This window comes from Juglans microcarpa x Juglans regia, chromosome 6S (genome assembly GCF_004785595.1).
Source record: "Juglans microcarpa x Juglans regia isolate MS1-56 chromosome 6S, Jm3101_v1.0, whole genome shotgun sequence".
In the NCBI taxonomy this organism is placed as follows: Eukaryota; Viridiplantae; Streptophyta; class Magnoliopsida; order Fagales; family Juglandaceae; genus Juglans; species Juglans microcarpa x Juglans regia.
The window spans coordinates 20,694,305-20,714,417 of NC_054605.1; the positions used below are offsets into that span (position 1 = coordinate 20,694,305).

The 20,113-nt window shown below is 35.9% G+C and overlaps 2 protein-coding genes, 1 long non-coding RNA gene and 1 other non-coding gene across 7 annotated transcripts; 3 read left to right on the plus strand and 1 right to left on the minus strand.

Annotated features, from left to right (window-relative positions):
• The first annotated feature begins 5,388 nt into the window (after positions 1-5,388).
• Positions 5,389-8,778, plus strand: LOC121237426. Its single transcript, XR_005934916.1, has 2 exons — positions 5,389-5,520; positions 8,336-8,778. It is a non-coding gene; the product is annotated as an uncharacterized LOC121237426 (long non-coding RNA).
• Positions 5,515-8,673, plus strand: LOC121237425 (lysine-specific histone demethylase 1 homolog 2). The gene is given in 3 exon segments (XM_041134155.1): positions 5,515-7,249; positions 7,252-7,440; positions 7,580-8,673. Coding segments are annotated over 3 exon segments (2,253 nt in total). The 5' UTR covers positions 5,515-5,907; the 3' UTR covers positions 8,302-8,673.
• Positions 8,779-9,313: 535 nt separating the features above from the next.
• TRNAF-GAA lies at positions 9,314-9,386 on the minus strand. Its single transcript has one exon. It is a non-coding gene; the product is annotated as a tRNA-Phe (tRNA).
• A 5,257-nt stretch (positions 9,387-14,643) lies between these two features.
• Positions 14,644-19,922, plus strand: LOC121237427 (ADP-ribosylation factor GTPase-activating protein AGD5-like). Of its 4 annotated transcripts, none has more exons than XM_041134158.1 (11): positions 14,644-14,877; positions 16,288-16,346; positions 16,614-16,704; positions 16,821-16,875; positions 16,982-17,072; positions 17,213-17,438; positions 18,082-18,271; positions 18,398-18,576; positions 18,870-19,073; positions 19,196-19,254; positions 19,550-19,922. In XM_041134158.1, exons 1-11 carry the CDS (start codon positions 14,827-14,829, stop codon positions 19,707-19,709), a joined length of 1,365 nt encoding a protein of 454 aa, XP_040990092.1. In that variant the 5' UTR covers positions 14,644-14,826; the 3' UTR covers positions 19,710-19,922. The 4 variants fall into 4 exon arrangements, with proteins under 4 accessions (XP_040990092.1, XP_040990091.1, XP_040990093.1 ...); XM_041134159.1 differs by having other exon boundaries at positions 14,648-14,877; positions 18,082-18,262; XM_041134160.1 differs by lacking the exon at positions 14,644-14,877 and adding an exon at positions 14,937-15,371.
• The last annotated feature ends 191 nt before the right edge of the window (positions 19,923-20,113 follow it).

Genomic DNA, 20,113 nt, shown 5'->3' on the forward strand with positions numbered 1-20,113 from the left:
TACCGGTCTGACTCGGCTATCTGGATTTGCCAAAACCCAGATTTAAGGTCAAATTTGGAAAAGACTACAGCATCGCTCAACTTATGAATTAAGTCATTTTTGTTGGGAATAGGGTACCTAATCCACTGTAAGACTTTATTCAAAGGTTTGTAATTAATGACTAGACGAGGGGTGCCTCTTTCTAGTTCAATTTTTTTCCGGACATAAAAGGCTGGACAAGACCAAGGGGACTTGCTTTCCCTAATTATGCATTTTTTTTCTAGATCTGCAATTTCCTTTTTACAGAATTCTAAAATCTGACTATTCATTTGAATTGGTCTAGCTTTAGTGGTGATTGTGCTTTCATCAAAATTTTTGATATAGGGGAGAGAAACGATGTGTTTCTTCCTATGCCAAAAAGCATTTGGTAAATCAGAACAAATATTGAAAATAAGACGTTTGTTAAAATCATCAATTTTTGAAATTAAAATCGGCGAAGATAATTGTTCAGAAATCTTTTTGTATCTTATTTCCTGTTGAAGGAAATTCAGATGCTTTTGTTTTGCAAAAAGTAAAGATTTCAAACCTTTATCTTGATCAATCTCTTGCCGAGATGCAAATTTGAATTTGACCTTTTGACCAAAGGGGTCGGTGGTAATACCATCTTTTTCAGTCAAAAAATGATATAAAGCAGAAATAAATAGAATGCCTAAGATCACATTGTCAGACATGTTTTTGACTAAAACAGAAGGGATTTTAAAGCAAACATTGTTTTGACAAACATGAGCGTTGTTAAGCTCATATGTAATTTTCATTTGAAATCCATTTGCAGAAAATAATCTTTCAGAAGATTTTTCAAAATATTTGCTAAGAATGAGTCCTTCCTGGATACAATTCAGGTCTGATCCGGAATCAATCATAGCAACAACAGAAAATTGAAAATCATGAGCTACCACAATGGTAACCCTTGAAAACCATTTTGGAGGAATGGTATGATGGATTAAACAAATCTGGTTGTCAGCAGTTAACCCTTGTTGACTAGAACCAGAATCATTCGTTTGCTCGTTGTCAGAAGGAATATCCTGATCAAGTTGTTTATCAATTTTAAACACTAAAAATTCTTGTTTTAAAATCTCATTTTCAGACTTAAGGTTGTTTACCTCGGATCTGAGTTCAACGATTTCTTTTTTAACAAGATTTATTTCATGTTGTAAATCATTTGTAGAAATTTCTTTGGGTTTTTTCTTTTGAAATCTTTCCAAGGTTTCTTGAAAACTAATCATTTGCTTAGGGGTTTCTGGTTCTTGGCGAGCCATAACCTTTCTTAACTTAAGAAGATATTCTTCTTTAAGCTCAGGATTTGTTATTTGAGAAATCAAAGTTAGCAATAGATTTTCTTGTTCTTCAGATTTGGTCAAGGCATGAATTGTCTTTCCCTTACTCTGACAACAAGTGTCATTACAATTGCAACCTAGTTTAGGACCAGTAGAATCTGGAGATTCAGTTTCTGAGTGATATTCTGAATCACTAGAACTGAACTCAAGAATATCAGATGATGAAGACGAAGCTATTTCTAGGAGTCGAAATAGTTCTTCTTTATCATTGTTATCAATATTCAACTGATTAAGCTTCTTTTTAAAATTTTTAGCTTTTTTGGCTTTCTGAGGACATTTGTTAACCATTTTCCCGAAGCATTACTTTGGAAATAAAAACATCTTGGTACCATCTATAATCAGACATCTAATGACATCTAAGATTATTTAACTGGTCGCTGATGCGACTGGTTATATCAGATGGTGTGCCAATAAAATGCTTTAAAATTGTGTAAATCAAAGTATTAACTCCATCAGATTGGGCAGATCTAATGGATTCATAAAAAATCGGTAACCCTTCATCATTACACTTAACAGCGTTCTGAATGGTTTCCTTGGCATCTCTGGTCAGGTGTTTATCCCACCAGTTTCTTAAAACACCGAAAAATCCTTGTGTTAAAATCTTAACAATATCAGGTTGTCTGATATTATTATTCACATAGGCATTTGCTACAAGATACATTTTACTCATGGTATTCATGATTTCTTGTTCAGAGAAACCATCAATATTCCATTCGTAAACCTTATCAACAGAGTAAGAAGATTGGTTTTGAAAAACTTTTTCTTCAAACTGTAAATCAGGAGGAGTAAGCCTGGAATACCAGTTCTTCATTAGACTCATTGGTTTGGGTCCTTTTAAAGAGAATCTGACGATTTCAGGTTTCAAAACAATATCTTGAAAATTCTTTTCGAGTAAATCCAGATCCTTTTCTTCAGATGAGTGATCGTTAGAAGACTCATCTGTAGTTTCAATCAGAACTTCTTCTATTTCTTTGTTAGACAAAGCACTAGTAGAAGGCTGTTCTTTTTTCAGATCATTAAGCATTTGATCAATCTTGTCTAAAGTTTTTGCCTGAGGATTTTTAAAATCAATTTTGGCTCGACTTTCAGGTAAGATAATCAAAGGTTTTTCAATCATTTTCTTTGGTTGATCTGTATTTAAAACCAAAGGAATAGGATCAGGTTTTTCAATCTTTTCTTCAATTCGATCTAACTGTTGTCCGATCGTATGAAGAGCAAGATTCACAAAGTTATTTTGGAAAATAACCTTTTTTGTTTCTTTGAGAATCTTGTCCTTCTCTGGATCTCTAGAAACAGTTTCCGAGATTTTGAAAGGTGAAGCAGATATCTCAACCCCTTTGTGGGTAATGAGAACGGTCTCCAAAGGCGGATGGCTAGATTGGACTACCATTTTGCCTTCTTCCTTGACAAAATCAGTTTTAACAACATTCAAAATATTGTTAGAAACATAAATATTTTCAACAAAATCAAAGAAAAGAATATGCTTTTGCTGCTTATTCATTTCTTCTTTCCATTTCCGTTTAACACGTTGTTTTTCTTTCTCAGAATACTTTGCATGATAAGCTTTTCGCTTAGCACTATTTTTTGAAAGTTTGTATTCTTCAAAAAGATAAACAAGATCAAACGTAAATGGTTTATTCAACACAGTTAGACTGTGATGAACCTGTGGTGCAACAGGAGCTACCATATCTGAAGCTGTGGGTGATATAGGAGATTCATCTTCTTTATCGACTTCATTATGAATAGGCTGGTCTTTAGAGGATCCAGCATCCTGTGCTGAGTAAAAAGCAGAAGTAACTTGAGAGGACGTAGAAAGTCCTTTCAGTTTTAAAACAAGGTTAATAGGTTGGGCAGTTTTAACAGAATCTTTCAGAAATTGCTTGAGATTTTGGTCTCTTCTTACTGGAATTTCTGACCCTTCGAAAGAGGAACTAGATCCAGCATAAGAATTTCTTCTTAGCCCTGAAGATCTAGTCTGATCAAAACTAATTTTAATGGTTCCATCCAAATACTGTTGAATGTTACTTGGATAACTGTCAACAGGGTTTCGAGGAATAGGAGGAACCTCCTCTTCCAAAATCCATTCTTTGGGAAGAATTATATCTTTCCAAAAAATCATTTTTGGAGTAGAAACATCCGCATCTGGGGTCAAACTCTGGATCAGAAGAGTTTTTCCCTGGATGGGTTTTGCAATAGCTTTTGGATTTAAACTCGTTTTTAAAAGACGATAATAAATCCTGTAAATCAAAGTAAGGGGTTTACTTCCCTTAAGCATATCATATCCAAAAGTTAAAATGTTTAGAGTTAAACATTTTAAAATATGTTTATCATCAAGAGCAAGTGTTAAATCAGGATAACAATTAAAATGGACTGGTCCATCTGTTAAGAACGACTGGATCATTCCGAGAATACTTGTTTCAAAGTTATTGAATCTGGCATCCCTTAAACAAAATAGTACGGATGCGTTAATACCTCTCCTTGTCAAATGTTTGGCAGCAATTTGGACAGATCCAATATGTATATATCTAAAACCTTGCTCCAAGAATTTGGTTATCTGTTTTTCTTGAAAAAGATAACATTTTTCTTGGGTTTTAGAAATAGCATAAGTTTGTTCAACAGTACGCACGCAAAATTGTGTGTGTAGAGATTTCTCAAACCAATTGGTTCGGTAGATCGTGCTAACATCAAGTTTTGGAATCTTCCATGATCCCAGTACAGATGACTCTGGTGCTTCAAAAGCACAGTCTTCCTCATTAATAATGTCAGGCGGCATAGCCGACCTGGAGCTAATTGTTGAATTGGATCTATTCATCCAACTCATTTTGTCCTAGGACAACACCGACCGTCGCATCTCACGGGTCTACGAACTTTCCATTCTCGGCCCTCGGGTTTGAACCTATAGTTGCCCTACTCTCGCCTTCCTGGCTTTCAAAACGGGGCTTACACCTCTAGGTTCCTGACCTACCTGTCGAAAGATGATCCTGAACCAACCAAAGTAGAAATTCCGAGTGGGGGTTGTCAGAAAACAAAATAAGTTTAACCAGAAGAAACAATTCACAACAATTAGATACCAGAATTGGCTCTGATACCAAGACAACGCTTTTGTGGGAGAGTTCTACCTTAATTGGTATCAGAGCCAGAACCGATACCCATGGGGTAGTTAGGGTCGCTCCTGGCAAGAGTTCTAGAGGGAAGGCGAGTGGGGCCGCTGCTAGGACCCCCGAGGGGAGGATCTAGTGTGCGTGACGGAAAAGTCCCACATCGACTAGTAGTGATCCTGCTAGTGGCTTTATATTGAAAGAGGCACCCTCTCTTGCACAAGCGCTTTTGTGGGAGAGTTCTACCTTAATTGGTATCAGAGCCAGAACCGATACCCTTGGGGTAGTCAGGGTCGCTCCTGGCAAGGGTTCTAGAGGGAAGGCGAGTGGGGTCGCTGCTAGGACCCCCGAGGGGAGGATCGAGTGTGCGTGACGGGGAAGTCCCACATCGGCTAGTAGTGATCCTGCTAGTGGCTTTATATTGAAAGAGACACCCTCTCTTGCACAAGCGCTTTTGTGGGAGAGTTCTACCTTAATTGGGTAAAACTCAAACCAGAACTCACTCGAGAGAAAACTTCTGTCTCTCTCTACCCTGTTCTTGAGTATCCTTATTTACTCTAATTTCTGTAAGTGCAAATCTGCACTACCTTGTACTTGTAATTACTTTAAGCTTGTTAATTTTAATAAAGCTTATATGTTTATTACAACTAATTTTGCATACGCATTCATGCATATGGCCGGTTTAACCGCCTGTTTATTTTGTGCTTACATAATTTAATTATTATGCAATATATCTTGTTTCTTCCATCTCCTTCCTTCTCTTCTTCTTCAGTCAGCTTCGACTTTTCCTACTTTCCGCTGTCTTGATATATAATATTATATATATATTGGCCCCATTAGTTTGGGCCCCACCTATCACCTTGCAGCCCATATGCCTTTGTTTTATTATGGACTGAAGCCCACTTATTGTCAATTCCCTCCAATCCGATTTGTAATTCACCGAGTTAAACTCGTTCCCTCGCCTCTCGAGATCGCGCCAGAAAAACCCTAACTCTCATTTAACCGCTTCACCGAAATCGCCAATCTGCGAGACAACTAGTACCAACAAGGTGAGTCACACTTCTGTCTCAGTCCTTCAAGAACCTCTTTCTCAAATTCCTAGTCCATTTTAAACTCGATTCTTTAACTAGCTTTTGGCAGTGAACCCAAAATTTTTAACACCAGTTCCAAGTAATCTGATACAAAATTTGCATATTTTTAGTTTAGTGTTCAAGTGTGAGTGATGAGAAATCGGATTTTCTTGGACTTGACTCATTATTTCGTTTAGTACGAAATGGATTTCGAAGAAAATGAAAGACCTATTGGAAAATTTTTGCTTGGGACGAAGATGGGGTAGTTGTGAAGAGAAATGCGCGGCTGTGTTCTTGAAAGGATCGTGAGCTTAACTGATTGATTTTGTTAGAAAGCTTGTTGGTAAGTGAACCAGGGATAGGATAATGGAGAACCCGGATTCGGGCGGGTCGGTTTTGAAGCGGTCATTGAGAAAGAAAGCGGGTCTGCGGAATTATGACGAGAATTTGATGGATGAGCTCATAGAGAAGCATTTGGGTGGTTCTTTGAAGAAGAGGAATAGAACAAGAGAGGATTTGGAGAAAGAAACGGAAACTGAAGCTATGATAGCGCTGTCAGTCGGGTTCCCAATTGATGCTCTGCTTGAGGAAGAGATTCGAGCTGGAGTGGTGAGAGAACTGGGTGGAAAGGAGCAGAATGATTATATTGTTGTGAGAAATCATATACTAGCTAGGTGGAGAGATAACGTACGGATGTGGTTGTCAAAAGGACAGATTAAAGAAACTGTAAGTAGCGAGTACGAACATTTGATATATTCAGCTTATGATTTTCTTTTGTATAATGGGTATATCAATTTTGGGGTTTCTCCATCTTTTGTGTCTCATATGCCAGGGGAGGCAATGGAAGGGTCTGTGATAATTGTTGGTGCGGGACTTGCTGGGTTGGCAGCAGCAAGACAGCTGTTGTCATTTGGTTTCAAGGTGGTTGTTCTCGAAGGCAGGAATCGACCTGGTGGAAGAGTTTATACTCAAAAGATGGGGCAGGCGGGTAAATTTGCTGCTGTGGACCTTGGTGGTAGTGTTATTACTGGGATACATGCGAATCCTCTTGGAGTTCTGGCCAGGCAACTTTCTGTACCACTTCATAAGGTCAGAGATAACTGCCCTTTGTACAAGCCAGATGGGGCAATTGTTGACAAGGACATTGATTCCAAGGTTGAATTCATCTTTAATAAGTTGCTCGATAAAGTCACTGAACTGAGACAAATTATGGGAGGATTTGCAAATGATATTTCTCTTGGTTCAGTTTTGGAGACACTCAGGCAATTGTATGCTGTGGCTAAGAATACCGAGGAGAGGCAACTTCTTGATTGGCATCTTGCAAATTTGGAATATGCCAATGCTGGATGTCTTTCTGAATTGTCAGCTGCCTATTGGGATCAGGATGATCCTTATGAAATGGGCGGGGACCACTGCTTTCTTGCTGGAGGCAATTGGAGATTGATAAAAGCGTTGTGTGAAGGAGTTCCCATACTGTATGGAAAGACTGTCAATACTGTTAGATATGGAAATGAAGGCGTTGAGGTGATAGCCGGGGACCAAATGTTTCAAGCAGATATGGCCCTGTGCACTGTACCACTTGGAGTTTTAAAGAAAAGAGGCATCAGATTTGAACCAGAGTTGCCCCAGAGAAAGTTGGCAGCCATTGAAAGGTTGGGATTTGGGCTGCTGAATAAAGTTGCAATGGTTTTTCCTCATGTTTTCTGGGGGAAGACCTGGACACTTTTGGATGTCTAAGTGAACAGAGTGATAAACGTGGAGAGTTCTTTCTGTTTTACAGTTACCATACCGTTTCTGGAGGTCCATTATTGGTTGCGCTGGTGGCTGGAGAAGCTGCACAAATATTTGAATTAACAGATCCATCTGTTTTGCTTCATCGTGTTTTAAAAATCCTAAGAGGTATGAGAGTTTTTGATAGGCAAAATCTGAGAGCTCTTTTTGTCTTTCACGTTTGTGTCTTCAACATTCGACCGTCTTCCTTTACTAAGCTTAAATTACTCTACCTTGTTGAATATTTTCCATCTTTCCTTTTTTACAGGCATATTTAGTCCCAAAGGTATTGATGTGCCTAATCCAATACAAACCATATGTTCAAGATGGGGCAGCGATCCCCTTTCCTATGGCTCATACTCTCATGTTAGAGTACGCTCATCTGGAAGTGATTATGATATACTTGCAGAAAGCTTGGGTAATCGGCTTTTCTTTGCTGGTGAGGCAACAAATAGGCAATATCCAGCTAGCATGCATGGTGCTTTCTTGAGTGGCTTAAGAGAAGCTTCACACATGTACAGAGCAACAAGGTATCGCCAATATAATGGGAAGAAATTTACACAGAGGAATGTCGGACCAAGCAACGATGCACTGATAGATCTATTCAAGAAGCCAGATCTAGTGTTAGGGAACCTTATGTTTATATTTGATCCTTTAACAGAAGACCCAAAATCGATGGGGCTCATGAGAATTACTTTGGGGAGTAGGGAACACAGCTATAAAGAGGAATCAACTAGCAGCTGCCTACATCAATCAAACCTTCCATTGCCGCTTTACACAGTTATATCTCGAGAACAGGCACAGCAACTGCAACTTGTGACTGAAGGGGATGAAAGTAGACTATCATACATAGTAAAAAATCTTGGATTAAAGCTGATGGGACCTAGTGCATTAGGAAATGTAGGCAATTCCTTGATAGCTAGCATTGCTAGTGCTCGAAGAGGCAAGGGCAGGAATCGCATGTCTGTTGGACCACCACACATTGTTTAGAGATGCTAATAGTTTAAATGCATTAAATTTTCAGGTGTTCTTCATGCCGGCATGGAGTCTATTGATGTATAAACTTGCTCCATGGAAGTGATGTTAGAAAGTCAGCATGGATTCTGCTCCAAGAAGTCGCACCAGATATAATCTAATCAAGTTCGCCATTCATCGACTTCAAGAGAAAGCAATTTCTTGGAGTTTGACTGGAGAAGCCCCTCCTTTTCGGTTTGAACATTTTTTGTCTAGTGATCAACTTGGTAGCCAATCGGACCCGCCTGTTGATCAATCATGTAGCTTTAAAATTTTTAGGACTAAAGACTTTGTACGAGAAGCTCAATCTTTATTGGAGGTGAAGTCTGTTGAATGTTGTTTGTGTCATGTATCTGATGATTCTGATCCCTTTGTTAATACTTAATAGATGCCAATGTAGAAAATCTTGTATGTTGGGCCCTTCTGGCCCTGCTAATGCATTTTCTTTTCTTATTGTCCCCCTTTCTTATGTTTGGTCTTGTTGCACAGAGTTAATATAGGATCTATATTCACGAAATCACCTCCACGTGAAAAATGATTTGAGGTGTGAAAAATGTTTCTCTATGGATCGGCTGTCAAGGGAGGCTGCCATTTGAATCGAGGACAGAACACTCACTGCTGGTGGAGGCATGCAATTTTTCCCCTTAATCAGTTTCGTTTCATGTCATGTTTGGTCGCCTGAACACTAGAAAATCATTTTAATGAGTTAAGATGAGATGAAAATTTAAAATTAAATAAAATATTTTTTGAATATTTTTTTTATTTTAGAATTTGAAAACGTTGAATTGTTTATGTTATTTGAGAGATTAAAAAATTATAATGATTAAATTAGATGAAATGAGTGATGTTGTTTAAGTATTCAAACCAGGCGCAAGCCTTTTTTTCATCCTGAAATTGATTTCTGAAGGTGTGTATACTTTTTTTTTTTTCTTTTAAAATAAAAGGACAGCCAAAAAGGAGGTAGTTAATAACTTAATAAAACTTGGCATGCGGTGAGCGTGGATCGAACACGCGACCTTCAGATCTTCAGTCTGACGCTCTCCCAACTGAGCTATCCCCGCTTGATGTTCAAATTCTTTCTTTTTTGGCTAAAGGATTATTTTACTATCCCGCTGGTCATTTCCAGTTAGTGGACATAGATACTTGGTTGCACGAGAACGAGTTTGCTGGCGTGCTGTAGAAGTGTGATTTGAGAGACATTATTCGTCTATTCGACGAACCAACTCCTTGGGTCTATTCTCAGCGGCAAAAAAAAAAAAAAAAAGCTTCTGGGGTCTATTGACCCTATTCCGAAGGTGGTCACCTATACTTGTTGGGGGTGAGTACCGACTTAATTGGACTCGTATTTTTTAAATCTTCTTCTGATTTCGACTTTGTTTGAGTTAAATCCGAATTTCAATTTGGGTAGACTTTGATCTCGACATTGACTGAGGACCCATTTAAATATTGAGCTGAGTTAAGATAAGTTGAATATTTTATAAATAATTGTGAATTGAGATAATGAAATAAGTGTGAGACCTATTTAAGATGAATTTAGATGTATTTGAATATTAAGATTAGTTTAGATATATTTATGAAAAGTTGAAAAAGGTTGTGAGTCTCACGTGTAAAGAGATGTTGAGTTGAAAACGGTTATGAATTTTACGTGTAAAGAAGTTTTGAGTTGAGATGAGTTTAATGATATGAGAGTTGAGTGTTTAAATATTAGACTTAACTTAAAATTAGACTAATCCAAATTCCAAATGAGACCTTAGGCTTTCCGTTTTAGACTTTTTTTAGCTTCATATTTATCTCATTTTAAAAAAGAATTTTTTATGGTTTTTCAAATTTCAGTTTTCCAAAAAATTTAAAACTAAAACTAAATAATTCACTGCTAATTTACTTCTATACTAATATATAACTTATTTTTATACTAGACATATACTATAATATCTAATTACATGTTATCATACTATAATATTACATATTATTTTAGTGTCTAAATACTTGTTATTATACATTAGTATTACATGTTATTATACTAATGTCTAACTTATTTCTAACTTAATTATATACTAAACTTTCTAATGTCTAATTACATGTTATTATACTTTAATAAATTAGTATATATGTTATTAATTTATTATACTATACTTATTTAAATACAAAAGTCTAATTTATTTCTATACTTGATGATGCATGGTAGTAATATTATGATGTTTACATAAACTAAACTATCATTAGTCTATTTATATTATAGTATAAATATGTTATTTTATAATAATTAGTTCATACTAATATATTATTGAATTTAACTATATAAGTTCTAGTTATATAATTATATAACTATTCTAGTATATATGATAAATATATAAATAAATACATATTTGTATTACATATGTACGGTATTGGAGTCGGATTAAGAGTTGGAGTCGGAGGGATCAGAGTTGGAGCATAAAGTCGGAGTCGGATCAGATCGAAGTCAAAGTCGGTCCAATGACACCTTCGATTTTGAATCGGATTTTTGAATTGTCAGACTTTGTCTTGTCAGAATCGGAACCGAAACGTAGTCAGATTTTTTAATTTTTGTTTAACTCTATGTACTTGTAACATTGGGAATAATCTGACCTTTTAATATCTGGTTTGATGCGTGTTGAGGAAGCCCTACAAAAATGTAATGGTGAGTCCAAAATTGTGTCCCATCTCGTGTTTAGTACGGTCATTTTAAATTTTAAGTGAGTGTAGAGTGGGGTTTGTTTTTTTTGTTAATTTGCATAATTGATCGATCAGGACTTACTTCAACACCTAAAAGATAAATAGAGCAGGCCAAAACTGTAATTACAAGATAAACACAAACAAATTCATTCAAGAGATTGCCAAGGCTGGCAAAGGATTCAATTCTCACGTACACATGGAACTGCCCTAGAAAAGCAAGGGTGATTTTTCTCCAATTTTCAGCAAAGAGACGTGGAAAGTCGGCCAAAAAAAGTTTGTTTTGGTGTTAATTTCTGAGAAAAGCATAAGGTGATCTAGTAGACTGCATAACTTATCTGATACGTGACAATCCTGACAAAAAACAACAATCTTTTTCAGCTGCCTACGCTTGTTTTGCACAGAAAGTTTAGGCAGAAAATTAACATATACAAATTGTAAGGTTTCCTAGGCTTGAGAGAGCAACTGAGAGAATAAGAAAATAAGGTCCAACTCAAAACAAATAGGTCCCTTGGCCCGGCCCGCAGGTAAACTCTCCTGAATGTAACCCCTATGTGGGAGCGTACTACAGGGGGATGAGATTTGCCATTCCGGAGATCCTTCGAACAACATCCAGCCTTTGAGTACCTGTCTACGTGAATGAGCAGCAAATAAGAAGGATTCTCGAGCCTCTGGGAAGGTGACATCGACGGACCACCGAGGACACCAGCAGAATAAGACAAATCGAAAAATCATACCGCATTAATGACATCACTACCTAAGTTACATGTTACATTAATGATGCCGTCGTAGAGGCACGTTGTATTAAATAACTCTGACAAAATGAACAGTAAAAAAGACATGGACTCTACGGGGTAGGCACAATCTGACCCCCTCAAACTCTCGATATAAATATCAATTTTCAAGTACGATAAAAGATTCTGGTTTCTAGACTCATTATTTACGAACTTCTAAAATACTGTACCAACTTTGGCAACAGAAACTCCTAGCTCCAAGGCCTCCCCCTTGCAGCTGCTTTCTTCTTCGTTTTCGCAAGCCTAATTTTAAAGACATGAGTTGCTGAACTTGATTTAAAGACGTATGAACACAAAGTTAACACCAAAGATATTGAGAATTATGAAGTAAGAGCGCCTTACCCCCATTGCAGGAATTTACGTAGAACCTCACATTAAAATGAATGGATCACAAAAGTCAGAAAACATGCAACTCTCACGTCATTCCTCGCATTTTCCGACCCCATATACAAAACCTAGGTCAACATAACTACTCCGCACTATATAGAATGCTGCGTGCTAATTATCAACGCGTACACAGCATTGCTTTCACGGAAAATAATGGGGAATGGGTAGGACATGATTCGATGACAACGACTCCCATGCCAACCCCAAAAAAGTTATCGAAAAAGTCAAAGCCAACGGCAAGAAACTTTGCATGTTTTAAAAGTATGTTGGTCCAAAAGGTCAAATGATTCGCGTCCGTGATTGGGAGCTTGACTAATTATATAAAACAACGATCTAATTAAAGTTTGCAATTTATTTTCTTCTCCTTGTCTACGACACTAATAATAAAAATACTACTACTTCAAAAAAAAATAAAAAATAAAAATACTACTTAATTTTTGTAAGAGTGGGGAGGAGTAACCAGTGTAGTCGGATGGAGCAACCCATCGCTATAACCCCACTACGATGCCAACATGTAAAGGTTTCCAAGACTTTGATTCACAAATTTTAATAAAACAAGCTGTTTCGAACTTATAACCTCCAGCAAAGAAGGAAAAAACGATTTATTAACCTTAACGAACTGGACTACCATAAGAGAGTACTTAATTAAATGTGATGAAATAATATATTTTCTGTAAGAGTTATTCTTTCAAATCCGTGTGTATGACATATTATCTACGTCACTTAAAATAAAGATTTAATTTATAAAATTTAAATTAAATTAAATTAAACTAAACTATGCAAACACTTTACTAGATATATTCTATTCGCCGACTTAAAAATATAATTTTTCTTACTATTATACTTGCAGGCCAAAATATAAGAACAGGCAGGGGACCCGATCATGTAAATATCACAAGGACAGCGCCGATGACATTTGTTTTTTGTCATTCCACTTGATATTAAGTGGATGGATAGATTCCCACTAACTTTTCCACTTTGTATCTTTGTATTCATCCATCAACTAACGAGACTGACGGCATTTTGATTGGAACCCAGCTATCTCACCTTGATGATCCCAATCATTGAGAGGAGGTGCACTGCTTAGGATTAAGATGCAGTTTTGTGGCATAATTAACTCTGGTGTTGATGCAAAATTGTAATTTTCACATCGCCACGCTAGCTACACTACATGAAAAATTATAGAAAAATGCTAAATATACTTAAAAAAGAACTTACTTCTGATTTACATGTTTGATATTCTGAAAATGATGAAATTTAAAATGAAACTAACAAAATGACTCTTATAAGTAAAAATGTAAGTAAAACTATAAGTATATATAGAACTACTCTATTTACAAATCTATGTATAGAACATACTTAATAAAATATTTATGCGATATAATTTGATTTTTAAGATAAATTTTAAAATTTAAATTTTACAAAATAAATCTTATTATTTAAGTGATATAAATTGTGTGCTTTACACACCAATTTGAAAATAAAATAACTCATTAAATGATAATAGCTAACAATTTTTATCACCCTATAAAGACTTGTGAATTCAACACGAGATTAACATGATTAGAGTCAAGCGATTTAAAATCAAATTGATTTGAGTAAAAGATAACTCGATCATAAACAATACGCATATAACGTCACACAATCCGAATGTCAACAAACAAACCCATTTCTCGGCATGAGATTTAGGTATGATTTGGATATAAGAAGTGTTTTATCTTATTTCATTTTATTTTATTATTATAATTTTTTTATATTTTTATATAAAATATAATAAACAATTTAACTTTTAAAAATATTAAAATAATAATTTAATAATATTTTATTTAACTTTTAAATTTTTATCACAACTCATTATACAAACGACACTTTAATATATAGGGATGTGGAATGGTCATATGTATTGTTCTTATTTGAATCACCAAACATATTTTTACCAAAGAGCAGTGCTACTCTGTCGCTTAAGTAGCACCGTTCTAAGTAACCGCTAGGTCAAATTAGTATTTTTAATTTTTTTTAATTTTAAAATATTTTTAAAAAAATATAAAAATATATCAATATGCTGATAGTTAATTTCTTAATTATTAAAGAAAAAAATTAAAAAAAATATATATATATATATATGAGATGAGGGGATAAATTAAGTGAATAAAGTAAGATTTTTTTTTTTTTACCAAATCGTTTGGCGCCCCCTCCACGCACCGCCCCCCCCAACCAAATCCCAACCCCTTCACACGTTCCAGAGACCGAAAACTCGATAGCCACGCGTGCGCAACCCGAAACCAGAGAAAATATATGCAAAACGAAGATTTTGATTAATGATTTTAAATAAAAATTAAAAATTAATTTTTTTTTAATATTAAAAATTAAAAAAAAATTAAATTATTTATTATATTTTATTAAAAATTTAATGAAATCTGTATACAAACGGACGAAATAATGTCCAAGTCAAGAGCGGCTTCTGTTGTCGATCTCTGATTCTCTTTCCTTCCTCTTTCTTTCTGGACGGCGAGTTAGAGAGAGGAGGAGGAGGGAGGTGAAAGGGTGTGAAAAGACCAAATTGACCTTCGGTCTTCTTTCTTCCTCTCTCGAGCTTCTTCCTCGTTTTGTTCCTTTCTGCAGAGACACCATGAACGAGAAGGCCAACGTTTCCAAAGAGCTCAACGCCAAGCACAGAAAGGTCCTTATTATTGTTCTTCTCCTTCTCCTATTCTTCTTTTCCATCATGGAACCCAAAAATTTACGAATTGTTTAAGTTGCCACCCGTACCCGTTTTCTCAAAAAATTTATCGGATCATTCATCTTCCGTTATTATGTTAGATTGTTTGCTCAGAATTTGATGACAGATAACGGAACAGCTGGAAATTTTTGAACTTTTTGTTAATTGGCCGGTACAAGATTTGGGAACATTTCGGATTTGATCTGTATAACTTGGACCAGAAATGTTCTGATGAAATTATTCCATTGATTTCCTGGTCGGTGCTAATTTTTCCTATCACTGATTATGCGCTGCGTGATCAATTTTTCTATTGCTATTTTTTTAATTGGAGTTCGTGTGGAATTTGATCCATGCTATTATGTGATTGATGTTTTGCATTTTTTTTTTTTCTACTTGGATTCCGGAATTTTTCGGCGGCGGTTTGAGTCTTTGACGCAGAATGGAATAAGGATGCGGTGGGTGTATTTTTATCGGATTGAATGGTGTTCTTATCAAGTTTACATCGTAAAAGCGTCGTCTTTAATTAGATTTGTCGGCTTTTTATCAATCATATCTAGTGTTTTCTTTTCACAGGATCGATTTATAGTATCTATGTCATTTAGTTTAGAAGATTGATTAAAAAAAAGGTTCAGAAGATGGTTGCACCAGCAAGGACGAGTTGTAGGGTATATGATACTTTTACTCCTATTCAAAATGTTATGTTTTCTATGATATTTACAAAAAAGAGAACACCTCGTTACCATAAATTAATCTTTTTTTACCTGTCAGATATTTCTTTTCATTGCTGTGCACGTAGAACATTGTCACAACTATCAAGTTATCATTTATATTTATAAAACTTGTAGGATGGAGTTCTATATAGAGGATGGAGTGTTTTATGCGTTTCAAATTTATCTATCATATGTTAAATATGACCTGCTATTGCATCAAATGTGATTATTTTGGTTGGTGGAGCCTTCCTTACAGGGTGTATGAGAAAAAACAAATGACAATGGGAGAGTATGTTGGATGCTGTTTCTTCAAATGGTTTCTTCTTGTATGAGATGTGTATATGTTAATATTTAAACTAGAACTGAGATCATTATCTTGGGTTTTGGAACCCTTAACCATTCAGGAGGCATTTTTCAATTTGCATCAATGTTCCTTATATGCCATTTTTAGCTTGGTCTTAGACTGTAATGGTTCTACTGGACTTACTTATGCCGACATTTTTTAATATCAAAACCCACATGTAACAGGAAAGGAGATTTCGATAAAAAATAATAATAATTATGCATCTGGTCTTTCTCCTTGGTTATGATTTTATTTCTATACTTTTCACCAGTCTATTCTCTTGATTATGATCTTACCTCCTGCTTTAAATCTATGCAGATACTGGAAGGACTTCTTAAATTGCCAGAGAATAGGGAATGTGCTGACTGCAAATCTAAGTATGTCCCTTGACAAGTTCAAAATAGATGATCTGGATATTCTAACAGCTTTATTTTTCTTATTTATACAAAAAAAATGACATATTTATAATGAGGAATTGTAAAGAGATGATGTAGATATTATTCAGCGGTAGAATTCCAAGTGCATTTGGAAAGAATTATATCCAACAATAGTCATCTTCTTTGGTTATATCAAGTATAAGCGTGTTATTAGTCATGTACATTTTACTTATGCGAGTTTCTTATAATGACATTATTGCTATGCAGAGGTCCAAGATGGGCTAGTGTGAATTTAGGCATATTTATATGTATGCAGTGTTCGGGGATCCATAGAAGTCTTGGGGTACACATATCGAAGGTTATACAATTTTTTTTTTTTCTATTTTACTTGTCAATTAATCGTTACTCATTTCCCAGTTTATGAGCTTCATGCGGTAGGCTAATTTACATATTTGAAAATGGCTTTGGTTGCAGGTGCGGTCTGCTACCCTGGACACTTGGCTTCCAGAGCAGGTTGCCTTTATTCAATGTAAGCTTGTCCATTATGTCATGGGCTTGAATTTATTATGACTGATAAAACGGTGAACTTAAGCTTGATAAACTGCCTAAGATATTTTTTTTTTTGGTACATATAGCCATGGGAAATGAGAAGGCAAATAGTTACTGGGAAGCCGAACTACCTCCAAATTACGATAGAGTTGGAATTGAAAATTTTATTCGTGCAAAGTATGTGCGTAAGAGGCCCTAGGAACTAGTATCTTTCTTTATATCATTTTAGTTAATTGCTATTCTTTGTTATGTGCATCTAGTAAAAGTTGTAAGATCACTCTTTATATGTTCTTCCTAATTATAGCACATTATTCTAGGTACGATGACAAGAGATGGATTCCAAAGGATGGAAAAACAAAATCATCGACTAGAGGGCAGGAAGACAAGGCTTCTGTGCATTGGCAGAGACCTGGGGAAAGAAGTGGTCCGGGCCCTAGTTCTGGTTCTGAAAAGACATTTGAGGAAAGGAAGAACACTCGACCATCTAGTACTATTCCCTCTGCCAAAATGAGTATTCCCGTTCCACCTAAAGGACCTGAGCAGGTATTTTGATTTGTTTTCCCTAGTTGATAAGCATTAATTTATTGTGTCTCTGCTTTCAAAGAACAAAGCCTTTCTATTTATGAGATATCCATGCCTTAGCCATCAATTTCTGCATAGCAATGGGATAGGATTAAAAGTGCAAATGCTTTAATCACTGTGGTTATCTCTATAAAGTATAGGCTATGTCAAGGTGTATCTGAAAGTGTTTGAGTTGATTTGCTGGAATTTGTGGTTTCTATATAAGATTATTTGGCCTTGGTGTTTTTAGCACTACTTGGCTCAATGTTTGGCCTGAGGACCATTTATGGGGGTGTTTGTCATTTGTGGCTCACAAATCTAATCATTGCCATAATATTCATGATATATGGAAGAAAATTAAGGAATAAAATACCAATGTAGTGCTGTGATCATGGTCAAATCTATGCAGTCTAATTCAATGCATTGTCTCATCTCTTAAGCTATAATGGTTGAGATTGGTTGACCTACGTGATTCCAGTTTTGCCTCGCTCTTTTCCAAATCCTTTTTCCTTTATTAGCCTTTTTCTCTGTATTTGAAATATAGATTTGATGCATTATGTTCATTATGCATGAAATATATACTCATGAGCAGGTTACTCCTGTTCCTAAGTCTCAACGCACACAGAAAATAGAACCAGCACCAGCGGTGCCCCAAGCTGAAGCAACAAAGCAGCCTTTGAATTCTGCTTCTGCTGTCTCTCCACCAAAGGTTGACTACGCAACTGACCTTTTCAACATGTTAACCATGGATGCTCCAAGTGAAAACAGCTCAGGGGAACCTTCACCTGATGATAATTCTTGGGCAGGTTTTCAGTGTACATCTCTACTGACCACCTCTTTTTACTTACTGGATCATCAAAGCTGATAGTTTTGTGGACTTTTTTCTTTACAATTGCGTTGAGGCTAAAAGTTATGGTTGTGATTTTGTCTTATGGTTGCAGCTGCTGGAGAAACACTGACAGCTGAGAAAACTGGTACGACAAAACCAGTTGAAAGTGGTCCCCAGTCTACCTCTGGAATTGAGGATCTTTTTAAAAATTCACCTTCAGTTATACCTACTCTAGTTTCAGAGATACCCCAGAAACATGGGAATAATGATATTATGAGCCTTTTTGAGAAGGTATGTGCTTCACTATCATTTATAAGATTGTTACGAACTGTATTGCTTGTTTGATTACTTTATTTATTAACTTTTCTATTTGCCATTCGAGTTTCTGTATAAAAGTTTATTTTTCCAATTTAAAATAAGGTCCAATTGATTGACGTTAATAAATTTTTGAAAAACGACATTTGTATTTGATTTGACTGAAGAATTTTTATTTTCACTATAATTTATCCAAAAAATTATTATTTTCAATATTAACATGTATTGTGTGTAAATAAACAAATCTGGTTACATGGTTCAAAATGCAGTCAAGCATGGTGTCGCCATTTTCTGTGCATCAACAACAACTTATGATGCTTGCTCAGCAACAGTCCCTTCTCATGGCTGCTGCAGCTAAATCTGCTGGTGGGGAGCTGAAAGTTCTTGGCACTGCACAACAACCTGGGTCCAATGGCAGTATCAATTTGCCCACTCAAAGTTGGGCGAGTGCTGGCTACCAGATGCCTGGAATGGTAATGCCATGTGAACCACAAACATTTAATGCAGGGATAGTACATAGTGTGAATGACTTAAAGTCTACTTTATTAATTTCTATTACTGGGTTTGACTTTGTCATCTTTCTTCCTGAGTTTAGACAAGGAACATGGTGCCAGCATATCCAGTGGGCAGCTCTGTTCCATGTCCTACATCTAGGTATTTCGTGAATTTTTCATATCTAGAATTGGTTTTGGAAACTCAAAAAATAGAAAACAATATCTGTTTCATGATCCATGTTAAGTTTCAGTTGTCGACTGAATTGGGCTGTAACTTTATCAGTGTCTAATATTGGTTGCCTAGTTAGACGGTGCTATTAGATGCAGGGCTACGACTTCATTATATTCAGCAGTGTCTAATATTGTAATGCTATTGCAAAAAAATAAAATAAAATTCATTTTGCTTTACACTAATTTCACATTGACTGACAACTGTTGCCGTTTATTGCTGGCAGCATGTATTCCATGGGGCAATCCACCCAATTTAATACTGCTGCCACCAGTGCAGTGAGTAAACCTCAATCGGCATCTGCAGTACCATCTATGCCTCCGACTCGAGCAGGGAATGATTATGATTTCTCCTCCCTAACGCAAGGGATGTTCTCAAAACAGTAAGTTGCCTTTCGGGCGACAATGCTTGCTTTTCCATACGATACAAAATTAGATTAATTACAGGAAAATAGCACTTGGACATTTCTTATATGTACTCGGGGTTGTAAACCATTTGTAGAGGCAGTTCATATTTCTTTCCCCTCCATATCTGAGTGATTCGTTCATTTGTACCAGTAGTTGTATCTGTAGTAATAAAAAATGAGTTTAGATTGATTTCCAATTGTCTTTTTTTTTTTTTTTTTTTTTTTCCCTTTAATCTGCATCTACTGATAGAATTCTAGATTACCTTTTGAAAAAGTCATGCAGGGATTGGCAGTCTAGGGGGAGGAAATTGGGTTATTTTGAATTATTAAATATATAACAACTTGGACATACAATTTCGTCCCACAGTGTTGATTACCACTGGA